Source organism: Bos indicus x Bos taurus, chromosome 16, assembly GCF_003369695.1.
Source record: "Bos indicus x Bos taurus breed Angus x Brahman F1 hybrid chromosome 16, Bos_hybrid_MaternalHap_v2.0, whole genome shotgun sequence".
In the NCBI taxonomy this organism is placed as follows: domain Eukaryota; kingdom Metazoa; phylum Chordata; class Mammalia; order Artiodactyla; family Bovidae; genus Bos; species Bos indicus x Bos taurus.
Genome location: NC_040091.1, coordinates 20,274,283 through 20,289,885, shown reverse-complemented (window position 1 = coordinate 20,289,885; position 15,603 = coordinate 20,274,283). Strand labels below are relative to the sequence as shown.

The 15,603-nt window shown below is 37.6% G+C and overlaps 1 protein-coding gene across 4 annotated transcripts in view; it reads left to right on the top strand.

Moving 5' to 3' along the window:
* The window catches only part of GPATCH2 (G-patch domain containing 2), a 197,413-nt gene extending 182,132 nt beyond the window's left edge, over positions 1–15,281 (top strand). For 3 of the 4 annotated variants that reach the window (XM_027564446.1, XM_027564447.1, XM_027564445.1), the window contains one exon: positions 11,347–15,281. In XM_027564446.1, the coding sequence (XP_027420247.1) occupies positions 11,347–11,567 (221 nt within the window). In that variant the 3' untranslated portion in view covers positions 11,568–15,281. Of the gene's footprint in view, positions 1–6,266; positions 6,341–11,346 lie in introns of all 4 variants that reach the window. The other variant, XR_003514874.1, reaches the window with a different exon arrangement.
* Positions 15,282–15,603: the final 322 nt, after the last annotated feature.

The following is a 15,603-nucleotide window of genomic DNA, read 5'->3' as shown; positions in this document are numbered from 1 at the left end:
CATTAGTATATCTCTAATGTATGTCTTTATACAGGAACATATAGCCACTTTTAGATTAAATACATGTCATAAGTTTTTGAATTCAAATCATGCATAAGGCGGGTGTAGGATTCTTTAATACTCCCATTCTGGTTGAATGGTCTCCTGAATTCTCTTATCTTTCAATGATTCAAACATTTGTGGCAGAAATGGTACAAGAACAATCTTAGGAATGTGACTAAAGCACTTCAGAGCCAGCAATAAGTAAGGGAGACTGTCAGGGTCAGGTCCTAACATATGTGAAGTGCGAAGGAAAATACGTAATGGTTGGGAAGAGGATAATATAATTATATCTACAGGGCGATTTTGATGTGACAACTCAACAGCATCAGAAGAAATCATTTTTTATAGAGTATGGGTATAAAGATTAAACTTTAGCCTAAAACATTCCTAAGCATCTACCAGCATATTCCAAATGTTATTTTTCAAAATTTTTGTGATTCTCCTTACAACTCAAGAGTTTGATTCTATTACTACATTGTTTTACTTAAAAAAACATAATTCATAGAAAGTTAATGCATTTTTGTAATTAATCAAATAGTATTGGAGTAGGAGAATTATGTTACTCATGCATTTTTAAAAATCCATGCATAACTGTTCATCTCAAGGAGGAAGAGAATGACGTTATTTAAAAATCCTTAGTTTTAAAAAGAATATCTTCTAATACTAATGAATCAACTCTAAGGTGAAGATTATTATCCAAATTCACATAAGAAATGCTTTTGCATAAATACACTTTGTTAATGAGGTTATGAATCCTAGATCATCTTGTCTCCAAAAATGATATTTTTCAAGTTCTGGAATATATAGTCAGTCACATAACAAAGAATCTTATCTTCCTAAGCTTCCAAGGTAGGTTAGAATGTAGAATGATTTGAAGGAAACTATTCCTCTGAAACTGAGATGTGTTTTCACAGTTCTTTTACCTTTAGTCAACATTCAACCTAAGCTGGAAAAAGGCAGATGAGGGTAACACTTTCTGATTTGAAATCAAGAATAAGAATTAAAGGCTGATGGTCTGAATATTGTTCAGTGATCCCCTCTGGTATATATATGAAATAGGATGGGGACAAAACAGCAGGTTTAGGAAAGGTTTAGCAAAAAAATTGTTAGAAAACTATAACTAGGCACTTTAACTTTATAATCCCAAACTATGTTTATACAATAATTTAAGATGCTAAAGATAAACAGTTACATATTTTGTATTCATAATAAGTCATATTTTTTTGAAGATTTAAAGTCCCCTGTGAAATTAATAACCCCAAATCTGATCATTTTTACCTGCTAGTGTATTGAAAATTTCACTCACCCTGTGTAGCAGTAACACTGAAGCATGATTTGAGTCGCTTTGTAAAGCTATAGACCAGCCAGCAGTGTTACCAGTTGAACATGTATTAATTGTGACAGGAACACCGAATTTATTTCAGTGCTTTAGCTTATTTACTGCTCTTTCACCTTTGTATTTCGTATTGACAAAGTAAAATGAATATTGATAAGGTTAGGTATTGATTTTTAAATGTACGGCTTGTTCTCTGCCTCATTCAAAGTCACACACCAAAAGATAGTGGAATGTTTCAGTAGCACAGGATGTAGACTTACTGTTATAAAAGAGAGAATTGTTGAAGCAAGAAGGTTTGCCGGCAGAGTGCATTTTATAGCTTGAAAAATGTCATCAGTAAGGGTAAAGAAAAGAAATGAACAAAATAGGAGGGATATTATTAACACGTGTTTAAAGGCCATCAGCAGTGTTGGTTAGGGTCTTGTGTTGGGGTAGAAGTCATGGCTTACTGAGGTTTTGATAGTTAAAAAGATTTCAGTATGTTTATTGAGATATTGTGGCTACCGTATTTTTTAAATGTTCTGTCTTCTATGCATTACTAAATTCATTGTGATCCACAGTTAGTACTTGCTATTTCTATGTTGTTTTCTATTGAAATATTACCATAGGGAAAGTATTCACCATAAGTAGTAGACTTTCTTCTCTATGTTTTAAATTATGCAGAGAAATGCCTACTGAAGTTCAATATTTCAGTATAGATATTGCTCCAGAGTAACTGTGTCTTTGTGAACATGCAAGTTCTTAGCAGGGAGTTACATTATAGCTTTTTATGGCTCTTGTTTTTTCCTCTGCATCCTACTGATACTTCAATAATAAAATAATCTTTATAAATATTGAAGGTGATAAAGGCAGACTGTAAATCATAAAGGGTGAAGATTTTTCAAAGGTATTCTTTTAAGTCATACTGAACATAATCAGGAAATGTCTGATGTACTCAAGCTCCTTTCCAAGGTGCTATAACTATTCAGTTGCTCAAATTTATCTTATCAATAATTATATTTTTACTTTCTTTTATCCCTGGATCTGTATGACCACTGTAGATTATCTTATCTCTTCCCGGATTTTAAAACAGGCAGACTTGGTGGGGGAAGGGGGTTGTTGTTATTCGTTTTGAAACCAAACCACATCTGAACATATAGCAAAAGCCTAGGAAATACATTACCCTCTGCCTCTTGGATATATGAACCACCTTTCAGTTATGTGTCTTAGAAGCATTTTAAACAGCTCTCCATTGTCGTATGATACAAGAAACACTCAAGGAAAGAGTAAGCATACATATTAGATAGACAGTAATTACAGACATGCACCCTGATGTTCACTGCAACACTATTTACAATAGCCAGGATATGGAAGCAACCTCAATGTCCATTAACAGAGGAATGGATAAAGAAGATATCATATATATATATATATATATATATATATATAATGGAATATTACTCAGCCATGAAAAGGAATGAAATCGTGTCATTTGCAGAGATGTGGCTGGAACTAGAGGCTGTCATACAGAGTGAAGTAAGTCAGAAACAGAAAGATGAATACTGTGTATTAACGCATCTATGCAGAATCTAGAAAAATGGTGTAGATGAACTTATTTACAAAGCAGAAATAGAGACACAGACATAGAGAACCAATGCTTGGACATCAAGGAGAGGAGGGAGGGGGTGGGATGGATTGGAAGATAGAGATTAACGTATACATACACTGCTGTGTATAAAACAGATAGCCAATAAGAAACTACCATATGGCACAGGGAACTCTACTCAGTGCTCTGTGATGAATATTGGAAGGCAAATCCCTAGAAGAGGGACTGTATGTATATGTATAGCTGATTCACTTTGCTCTACAGCAGAAACTAACACATTGTAAAGCAACTATACTCCAATAAAAAAAGAAAGAAAATAATTTCTATTCCTGACAGTATGAAAGACTAGTAAGAAAATATTCAAACTACAGAATACCTGGACATGCTGAATACAATGTAAAACCATCTCTTTAGATGCATTACTGAGGCTGCGGGAAAAAGAGAACTCATTCTAAGGAACCAATCTAGGAAATCTGGAGGAATGTTGGTTCCTTTTGGAAAGAGCCAAGCTGGGGAGCAGAATATCTGAAAAGCTCTGTCCTCAGAACAGGGAAAACTAGAAACAAAACTCACTCACAAGGACACGAAAATAAAGAATCTGGTTTCTACCTGGGCTCTAACTGGAAACTCTGAAGATATGTAACCAAGAGCCTACCCCTACATGCTGCTGCTGCTGCTGCTGCTGCGTCGCTTCAGTCGTGTCCGACTCTGTGCGACCCCATAGATGGCAGCCCATTAGGCTCCCCCGTCCCTGGGATTCTCCAGGCAAGAACACTGGAGTGGGTTGCCATTTCCTCCAATGCATGAAAGTGAAGAGTCCCTACCTGAGACTCTAGTTTAAAACGACACTATGCCAAAACTTAGCATCAAAACTGGTCTTTGAAGGAAATGCAAAACCGCTGTAGAGGTACTTGCCTTCAACCCAAGCCTCAAGAATCACTACAAATGAAAACCTACTGAAGATGGTCTCACAATCCAAAGCTAACAACTAGTTGTAAAAACAGATTAAAAAATGAAAGGGAATAACTAGAAAGAGAAAAGACAGCTGTGGTAAAAAAAAAAAAAAAAAACAAATCTGAGATTATTTTGTTTTGAAAAAAAATCTTAAAAATCATAACTTCACTTGATGGGTTGAATAGCACATTAGATACAGCCAAACGAACAAACTACAGCAGCAAAAAAAACAGTGAATTTGAAAAGTAATCTGAAGAGACTACCTAAAAGAAGCATGGTCTCAGTTGCTCAGTCGTGTCTGATTCTTTTTGACCCCATGGACTATAACCTGCCAGGCTGCTCTGTGATTCTCCAGGCAGGAGTACTGGAGTCGGTTGCCATGTCCTATTCCAGGGGATCTTCCCAACCCAGGGATCAAAGCCACATCTCCTGTGTCTCTTGCATTAGCAGGCAGGTTCTTTATCACTGAGCTACCTGGAAAGCCCGAAAGCACAGAGGGATAAAGCGTGGAAAATGTGAAAGCGTGGTCAGGGTACTTGGAGGAGCATGAAGTTCAGTGTATGTCTAATACAACTTCCAGAAAAAATAGAAGAATGAGGTACACTATTCCAGGAGAATATTTATAGAATTCAATAATAACAGAATTTTTACAACTGAAGAAAACTTACATCTTCATGTACAAAAGTATAAGCCTTTATCAGGAAATAGTAAATACAAATGAAGTCATACCTAGACACACCATAATAAAACTTTAGAGCATCAAACGCAAGAGAAGAACTTAAAGGCAGCCAAGGAGAAAAGATATAACTTACACAGGAATGAAATTACACTGGCAACAAACTTAAAAAGAGTGACACAATCCAGAAAATAAGAGATAATATTTTCAAAGTGCTGAGATAACTGAATCAACCTAGAGTTTTCTATCCCAGTTAAATTATTTCCCAAGAAATGAAACTGAGACATTTTCAGATAAAGACCCATCATTACTAAATAACTTTTGTAGAAAAAAAGAGTCCATAAAAAAAAAGAATAAAAATCAAGAAGGAATTGGGAGCAAAGTAATTGTTAAGTGTGCATAAAGCTAAACTTTACACTGAATGTATAAAAGTAATGGTGATGCTGGTGACAGTGACCATGGGTGGATTCATTTGGGTGTAGAAAGGCAGATGGAGTAGCATTGAAACATATACATGAACCTGTGTAAAATTAGAAAGCCAGTAGAAATCTGCTGTATGACACAGGGAGCTCAAATCTGGTGCTCTGCAACAACCAAGAGGGGTGGGATGGGGTTTAAGGTGGGAGGGAGGTTCAGGAGGGAGGGGACATACGTATACCTATGGCTGATTCATGTTGATGTATGACAGAAACCAACACAATATTATAAAGCAATTATCCCCCAATTAAAAATAAATAAATTTAAATAAGAAAGTAAGATGGAGCTAAAACTCTGAACAAGATGTAAAATGTGAGGGAATAATAAAGCCAGGTATGCATGTTGACGTTTAAAAATTAAAGAATAGAGAAATAATATATAATTTTCAAGCTAGTATAAGCAAGCAGTGGATGCCAGAAAAGAGAAAGTAAAAAGTATAGAGAAAGCAAGGTAAATATCTTTAAATAGCATTGTAAAAATAACCCAGATATATCAATGATCACAATAAATGTAAATGGAGTAAATGCATCAGTTAAATTCTGGGATTATTATAATGGATAAATGAACAAAACTCAGTACACGCTGTTCACAGTATTAAATATCAGCCAAAGAAAAAGTAGCTGGGTCAATAACAAAGTGAATTTTGAGGTATTTCAGGAGGGTTGAAACACTCTTCAAGCAGACTTGCTATGTTAATTTAGATGAAGTTTTTTCCAGAAAATTTGTGAATATATTAAAATCTCTGTCATTTGGGACAATGTGGCAGAAGAAATGACATCATAGAAACTAATGATGATAGAATATTTTAAGATCAATGTTCAGTCAGTGAAAGGGTGACATTAAGATTCAGGTGTCCTAAATTCACAGTCTAACTGGGGCACTTTCTAACTGGGTGACTTTGATGCATTACCTCTTTAAGGGCTTCCCTGGTGGCTCAGCGGTAGAGAACCCACCTGCCAATGCAGGAGACATGGGTTCGATCCCTGGGTCAGGAAGATCCCCTAGAGAAGGTAATGGTGACCCATTCCAGTATTCTTGCTTGGGAAATCTCATGGATAGAGGAGCCTGGGGGGAGGGGGGCTACAATCCATGGGGTCACAAAAGAGTTGAACACGACTTAGCAACTAAACAACAATCATTATTACCTCTTTAAACCTTAGTTTGTTCTGTAAGTGGAGCCAATAATAACATTGCAGGTTGCTGAGGAAGATCAAAAGAAATCACGGCCACAGAAGCACTGGGAATCTCTGAGAGTCACAGACATTATATTGTAAGTTATCCAACTGTGTCATTGTGAGTACTATGCTGTGTATTGTCCAAATGCAAATTGAGAGAAGTTGATAATGCAATTGACATGTAACCCAATTAATTTTTTAAAAATAATTTGGACCATCATCTCCACTGAAGTTGTTTGCTTGCCATTAATTCTCGTAGGAAGGCAGTGTGGGTAATGGAAAGTACGTAGGTTTTTAGAATAAACTTCACCAAGGTTCGAATCTTAGCCTACTATGTGGTGATGGTCAAGCAGTTCATCTCTCCGAGGCCCATTATATCAGTACTCCCCCCGCCTTGCACAGTTGTTATGAGGAATGGAGATTATGAATGCCACACTCCTAACAAGTAAAGCACAGACCACGTACATAGTAGGTAGACCATAAATAGTCCTGATCATATTAGCAAACAAATATCCCCGTGTGCCTTCAGAACCAATAGTTTTTAAACTTTTTTTTTAGTTTTCTGAAAACACTATTCTTTGATATATTAATACAATCGTCCCATAAGAAATGTATCTGTATAAGCAAAATGTGTGTGCTCAGTCGTGCCCAACTCTTTGTGACCGCATGGACAGTAGCCGGTCGGGCTTTTCTGTCCATGGAATTTCTCAGGCAAGAATACTGGAGTAGGTTGCCATTTCCTCCTCCAGGAGATCTTCTGGACCCAGGGGTCGAACACACCTAGCTCCTGCGTTGGCAGGTGGATTCTTTACCACTAGGGCCACCTGGGAAGCCCCTATAACCAAAATATCTGTCAATAAAAGCTTTCCCTTCTCCAAACATGTCAATATCAACCGTGTCTTTCATTCCCTACTATGCGAAGTTTTTTTCACTTAGTTAAAAAAAAAACAAGAAACTAATTTTACATTTCATTGTTTAAAAAGTAAGAGCCCTGTATTTTTAAGCAGTTGGCTATTTGAACCGATTTTATTTTGCAGAATTCACATGAAAAGCTTCTGCCTTATTGCCGATAAAGTGTATAATGATCTCAGTGAGGCTTTTCTATATTAAAAAATGAAATAATTAAAACATTTGACAAAAAGTAGTAACCCTCACCACTTTCTCACAGCCCAATCTGTGCTCAATGCTGTTTCTTAACAGCAATCAAAAACCCATGTCCCTAAATTAGTTACTGAGACCAGAGGACAGTATGAGAACTGGCAATTCTAATAATGTCACAAATAATAATAATAACCATGCTCTTCAGCTGACTAGTAAAGTAATGGGGAAAGAGGGTGGGAAGAAAGAACGAGCACAGGCCACTGAAAGCCTTCTGAATACGGGGTCAGGACTGAAGCGATGCACTGTGTTATGTGGGAAGCAGCGTGTGTCACCTCCCCTTCCATTGGCTGTTTATCCAACATCAATACAACACTTTAGGAGCCAAATTACTAAACAAGCTGCCAATTAGGCTTGCAGTCAGCTGGATAGATTAGCAGCTAAGAGAGGCTGATACAAGATTTTCATCTCTTGAGCCAATTACGCAAGTGAATTACTATCCACAATACTCTTTGGAAGATTTGAGGGGAAAGGACCGACTCAGCTGTAATAGATATAAGAGATCCAGAATAAAGGGGGCTGGAGCGGGAGCTTGCAGAAGGGTTAGCAGGCTATGTATTGCTAAAATTGCCCGAGCAGGAGGAGAGCCTCCCAGGAAAGGACTTAAAGGATTTAGCACCGCCAGGAGCAAAAGAAAAGGAAATTATGGTTGTCGGATGCTGTGCTGAGACGGAGTTGTTCCACTCCCATGTCTTAATCTCATAAAAGAAGGATGAGAGACCAACAGTAGATCTCACACCAGAGTCATTTTCCATGAAAAATGAAGTATCTGTTTTTTCTTTTTTAAAGTTATATGGAATAGCCATTGTTTTTTGTTTGTTTCAGAAATCTTTTGCTGTGGGGAAAGATTTAGCATTTAAGAAATCAAGTGGTCTTTTTTTTTAACATGATAATAATGCTTAATTTTAATTAAGAGAAATAAACCAGCATTAAAAAGATAGAATGAATTATTTTCTTCCTGTATAAAAACTAAGCATGAACTTACGGTTACCAAAAGAGGAAAGGAATGGGGGAGGGATAAAATAGGAGTTTGGGATGAGCAGATTTTGATTTTCAGTCAAGCTGCTATATATAAAATAGATAACAAAGCCCTACTGTATAGCACAGGAACTATATTCAGTATCTTGTGATAAACCATAATTGAAAAGAATGTAAAAAAGAATGCAAATATACTATATATGTATGTATAACTGAATCACTTTGCTATACGCCAGAAACTAACACAACATTGTAAATCAACTATACATCAATTTAAAATATAAATAAAAAAGCAGGGTGGAGTTGAGTGGCCACTACTGAGCCACCACACTTGAAATGCCAACATTTTAAAACTACAGTCATGAATCAGTTACTTGCTGTTCATTTCAGAACTCAAAACTAACCTGCAGTTTTTGCAGAGATGGTTTAAATTGACTTTGTATTTTCTCTTAAATATTTAAGTTTAAACTTGAACCTTTGCAATCTCTTGTATCAAAAATATAACAGATGTGTAGCCTGAAGCTTCTTTAGACCTCTGATCTGACTTTAGCTTATCAATGGATTAAATTAATTTTTGGTGATCACAGAAAAATTAGGGATATAAGACAAAATGCTAGTACGCCATGTAACCCGACACGCCTGAGAAGTAGCTGTTCAGAAAAAAATTCGATGCCTTGTTGTTGTCATTATCATAATTTTAAAGTAAAAACTTAAAAGAAAAACCTTAATTGTCTTTTTGTTATTAAACAAGTTTTAACAAAAGGCTTCTCTTTGTTTTGTTTCTTTGGTAATTAAGAAGCCCATTTTTATATTTTATATGTTTACGTATTTTTTTGTATAATTAGATAAATATATAAAATCTCTGTGTATTTTTATTTTGCGTTTGTCAAGCAGTAAATATGAGTCCAGAGTTTTCCTTTGGTGCCAATCTTTGGCCATTCAAGCTGCTGGCAATTGAAGGGTTTTTGTCTGTTACATGTTAAGATACTTGCTTCAGTGAGCTAAAAACCAATCTGACAAGTCCAAAACCGACTCGTTATTGTGGTAATCCAGTTCTCACTCCCTGTAATGAAGTTAGCAATGACAGCAATGTATTCTGTTCTCAGTCTGAAGATGCTCTGAAGATTAAGAATATCAAAATGTTCAGTAAAGGTCTTGCAAAAATCCACTGATTACTCTATAGTTCATTATAAAACTCACCAGTTTTAGTTATAAATTATCAGTTTCAGTTATATAGCTCATCTCTATCACTTTGCAATTCCCTTCTGTAAGTTAGAATCCTAAAGAACAACCCACTCACTATTCTCCAGAAAACCAGATACAAATTACCAGATTAAATATACTGTTAGTTCAACTCTGACATGTCTTTTGTTACCAGAGACTTCCCAAGTGGCTCAGTGGTAAAGAATCCACCTGCCAATACTGGAGACTCAGAAGACACGGGCTCAATCCCTGGGTTGGGAAGATCCCCTGCAGGAGGAAATGGCAACCTCTGTAAAGAATCTGCCTGCAATGCAGGAGACCTGGGTTCCATCCTTAGGTTGGGAAGATCCCCTGGGGAAGGGAAAGGATACCCACTCCAGTATTCTGGCCTGGAGAATTCCATTAACTGTATAGTCCATGGGGTCACAAAAAGTCAGACACAACTGAGCAACTTTCACTTTCCAGTATTCTTTCCTGGAAAATCCCATGGACAGCGGAACCTGGCAGGCTACAGTCCATCAGGTCACAAAGAGTTGCATGTGACTTAGCAACTGAGCAGCACATATACAGAGAATGGAATGAAATACGTAGGTAGAGTTTTAAAGAACAATAATAAATTGGTCACTACTGTAGCCACTAACCGTATCAAGAAACAGAACACTATACACTGCGGTCCCATAGGTAATATTTTTGTTATTGTTATTGGTGCTTAAAAGGATCCTTATATACAGTCTTAGAGAAAGAGGAGGACGAAGAATCCCAATTTGGGGGGTAGAGGTGGGGTAGAAGGTGCTGTTAGAAACCCAAATCAGGAAAAAGATGGACGATGATGGGAAAGGGATGGAAGGGGATGAGGGCACAGGAGAGACAGCTGACTCTCAAGCCTTTGACAGCAGTGAGTGATGTCAGCACCTGCACATTTCAACTCTCAGACTATCTCGGAAAACACAGCCCTCATTTCAAAACAAACATGCTGGACCCAGGACGGAGCTCGGATGCCACAGGCATCCTGCAGACCTTCAGAAAGTGGGCCATCTTCATCCCTGGAACCCTAGGGATGGAATTATGGGCAAACACTATAGCCCAGAATTCTATAACAGACTTTCAAGGAAGCCCCAATATAGGAGATGGTACTGAATATGTTCTCCCTAAAACCAAGATGGTTTTAAGCTGCTGTTTAATCCCTAAGTCGTGTCCAACACTATTGCGACCCCGCAGACTGTAGCCCTCCAGGCACCTCTGTCCATGGAATTTTCCAGGCAAGAAAACGGGCAGGTTGCCATTTCCTTCTGCAGGGGATCTTCCCGACCCAGGGATCAAACCCGCGTCTTCTGCATTGGCAGGCGGGTTCTTTACCACTGAGCCACCAGGGAGTCCATACTTCCACCCCTTTTCTTCCTACACAGTCTGTAACATCAGCTCGCTTGATGATCACTCCCTTATTTATCAAGGAAGAATAACCACAAGAAATGGTCTGGTAATTTGAGTTTTGATTGCTTTGTATTATGCCTGTTTTACAGATCAGAAAACAGAAACCCAAAGAGGTTAAATAACTTAAAGAGCTGAAACTAACCACGGTCTTTTTTCCATTGAGCCTTCTACTACAGCAAGCTCTTTATCCAAAGATGAATAAAGAACCCTCCGCGGTACTTTGTTGAAAGGAAAACTTCGAAGAATGTGGTTTTCTTAGCCTAAGAAGGCCTTCATCTGTGTTCATACTAACATGGGATTTTGTTTTGTTTTTGTCATTTTCTAATTCCAGGATTTGTAGGAGAAAACGCCCAGCCAATCCTAGAAAACAACATTGGGAACCGAATGCTCCAGAATATGGGCTGGACCCCTGGGACAGGCCTCGGACGAGATGGCAAGGGGATCGCTGAGCCGATTCCAGCCCTGCAGAGGCCAAAAGGATTAGGACTTGGGTTTCCTCTACCAAAAAGCACCCCTGCAACCACTGCCTCCAATTCAGGAAAATCCGCCTAAAGAGGAAAAGCAGAGGCGCTGTTTAACAAGTTTTATTCGCTCGCTATAGCCCATTGTTCTAAAATGACAGCATAGCTTCTGTGGTTGAAGCTGAAACCTAACATCAAAGCCTCAGACTTGTCCCTCTAGCTTCCTAGCTGCTACAGTTCTGCCAGAGTGATAGAAATGGGATTTCATCACAGTCCATGGTGCTAAAGTAAAAACCTTCACCTTTTAAAATTTTTCAGTGACTCGCATTCTAGGTGTAAAGAACAGCTCGTTTCTCTTATTTATTTTGATCTTGTATTGTCAGTAATTTCTCATGTTTTAGCTTGATTCATTCCTGTGTGCGCTTGATGCCCCAGTGACTGAGCACGCCTACGTGTTTCTAAAATAGGATTGGCCGGAAAGGGTTGTATTTCACCTCATCCCTGTCTGTCCTAACAGAAAACACCTGTCATCACATCAGTGAAGTCCTAAGCACATCTTTTTTTTGAAAGGCTGGCCAATTTCGTATTCCTTGAATTTGACTTTTTTGTTAGGATTCCTCAACAGGGTGACACCCATTCATCTTCTATCCTTGGATACTGTAGCCTGAAGTTCACAGCTGACAAACAGCAATTAATGTTGCCCTCTGACATGTCGACAAAAATAAACCTCATCATTGTGATCACCACAGTGCCCTCAACATGACTTTACTGCAGATCTTATCAATTTTACCTCATTTAGAACATAAAATAATTACGGAAAGAAAAATGTATTTTTTAAATTCACCATGACTGAGTTGTAAACTCTATTAATAATCTAGACTTCCTTCTACCTCTTTGTTCCCAAAGGTTGATATTTTTTTTAAGATCAACTCAACTGTAGTAAACTGATTTTAACCGTCGGAGTAAGTTAGAATATCGACTCAATTTATTTGAAGATTTTAATGGCTCTCCCAAGAATTCAGATGTCTGGGCAAAGATCCAGCCCATTTACAAGGAGTACAACAAAAAAAAATGAACGGTACTGTTTGCCCTTTCTAACACCTAAGCAGTTACTTTAAAACGAAGCAAAACAAGTCATTTGTATTATGCGCCTAGTATTGTTACATCTGAATCCTCTGCTTCATAATGTCCAAGATTCTGAATTGCTCTTAGTTTAGATGTTGTTCATTAGTAAGAACTAATAATGATATTCTCTTTTGTAATGACCTTTATTGGTTGAGTGAAGGCCAAGATAACACATGTGAATCAACCCTCTAATGTTTTTTAAGCTTTGTTTTTCTAGGGCGGTTTTAGATTCACAGCAGAATCAAGGGAAAGGTACAGCGATTTCTGAAGTATCCCCTCCCCGCACACATGCGTAGCTTCCCCCATTATGTACATCCTCCCCCCCAGAGTGGTATATTTGTTACAGCTGTCGAGCTGTAACATTGACACATCAAAATCACCCAAACTCCACAGTTTATATTACAGTCCACTCTTGGTGTGGAACATTCTATGGGCTTGGACTAATGTGTAATGACATGTCTGCACCATTGTAGGATCACACAGAGTAATTTTACTGTGATAAAATTCCTCTTGGCTCCTGTCTAACAGGCTTTTGGGAATTTGACAGTCGCCAAGAGTCTTTCACAGTGGGGAGAGGAGGTTTGTGCGTGTAATAGACCTGTCCCACGTGGTCCTCAAAAGAAAATACTGCTCGTTGGGGAGAGGAAGTTCAGCGTGCTATTTGAAAGGCTTACTGGTTTGCCAACTTACAGGTTCCTTTTAAGAATTATCTTCTTAAAACAGGGTTATCATGGTAAGAGGACAAGTTGGTTAGGGAACCATAGGCTACCAGGTGAGTTGCTTTTCTTATGCCCTTCTTAGCCTACCAGGTGAGCATTCTTATTGAATAAAGTAACTTGTTTGATGCTTTCCTAAATGTCTGTTACTTGAAAATTCGCCATTTTTAAAAAAAAATATTTTTTATTGAATACTCATTCTATCTACATAAGGTGCAAAAAGCTGGGGGAGATTGTCTATATTTCGGTTTGAAACTTCTTTATGGTAGCGTATAGCACTCTAAGGCCTGTTCATAAGTTTGTTTTAATCTCACTGCCTGAAGATCTTTTAAAATCCTAGAATTTTGAAAAGCCAAATTTGGAGCCACAGGTAAAACACTATGAGGTTTTTGTGAGACTGACTGATCCCAAATTCCCATGGACTTGACCATTCTTTTTCACTTCACCATGGTCTATCTCTCACAGTGAGGAAGAGCAGACCTTACATGAGCTGGCACGAGGGACTCCTTAGCTATATGTTGCAGCTTTATAAATATTTTTTCTTGTTCTCCTGGACAGGCATCAATCTGCTGAAGAAACTTTCTAAGATATCACTGAACTCAGGTGTTCTCCAACTCCACCTCCCAAAATAATTCATCTTTATATTTTCCCTTAATAGAAGAAAGGTCTCAATATTGACATCTTGAGCCCTGTCTGTGACTCACAGAAGATTTCAAACATGTCTTATTCTATAGGAGTGTTTACGGAATACATGAATCAATACTCAAAGCAGAGAAGTGGTGACTTCCCAAGCGTTCCCCCTGCTCTCACACAGACTTCCCTTCACCTTTCAGTGAAATTTAAGAATGATCATTGCACACCTGAAGTTCTGCTCGGACCTGCACTTAATCAGAGAACACAATTGAAAAGTGGAATTTTTAATGTACATCAAATATCTTTAAGATAGGAAATTCACTAATTTACGTTTATTGTAAAGTTAATTTTTACCAGTTCCTATGCCTATTCATCCAAAAGAATTCATGTTTTAGAATGTATCAATCATATCTCCATAAAAAGTAAGATTTTTCTCTTGTCCTTCATAAAGCCAACACTTCTATAGAATCTAAGCCTCGTATCAGATTAATTGCTTGTACTAAAACTTTTAGAGACTGCATAAGTCTCGTCCATACTATCTAAATTATCTATTCCCCAGCAAGTAGCCGAGAGACTGAGTGTGGCTACATTAGCAATTCAACATTTTGGCTTTATATTCTTGTTATACTTGATATTAACCAGATTGTGTATTGGTGTCATTTACTTCCTCCCTTCCTTCTTTCTCCCCAAATACAATTTTTAAGGCAATGTTACCCCCCTCAAATTTGTTTGCTTTTATTTTTTAATTATATGGTCTCCTTTAAAAGAAAATCCACTGTTAACTAACATTTACCAGTTAATTGGTATCAGCATTTGAAAACAGACTTTATAACTCATACTGTTGCTATCAAAGAGAAGTTAAGACAGTAGGGTTAAAGATATGCCTAATGTATACATATAGGTATGTTTACACGGCATGACTGTGCAATTTACAGACATGATTGCAAAATAATTGCATTTTATTAATATTTTAGCATTGTGAATTGATATTCTTGCAGTTAATTGAACTGACAATTGCTTCTCTTCAATATGTTTTCATTTTGAGCAGATATTTCATGAAAGAGAAAAATCACTGCTGACATGCTTTTTAAAACCATTTCCTCCTATACTCTGTTTTTCTTTTTTAAAAAAATGGTATTGTAAAATGAAGTTGTTTAGCAAAGAATATTTTGGATTTTTTTTTCTTTTAGTAGAAAGATATAATAATAGTACAACAAAGAATGAAAGAATAAACATTATGTTTAAGAATGTTATTTATAAGCAGTCATTGTCTTTGTGCTTTAAATGTTTCCCTCTTTAAATAATAAAAAATAAAGTTGAAGGACTTTTTTTTTTTAATTACTGAAAGTCACTCAGTTGTGTCTGACTCTTTGCAACCCCATGGACTATATAGTCCATGGAATTCTCCAGGCCAGAATACTGGAGTTGGTAACCATTCTCTTCTTCTGGGGATCTTCCAAGCCCAGGGATTGAACCCAGGTCTCCTGCATTGCAGGCAGATTCTTTACCAGCTGAGCCACCAGGGAAGCCCAAGAACACTGGAATGGATAGCCTATCCCTTCTTCAGTGGATCTTCCCGACCTAGGAATCGAACCAGGGTCTCCTGCGTGGCAGGCTGGTTCGTTACCCAACCGAGCTACCAGGGAAGCCCTG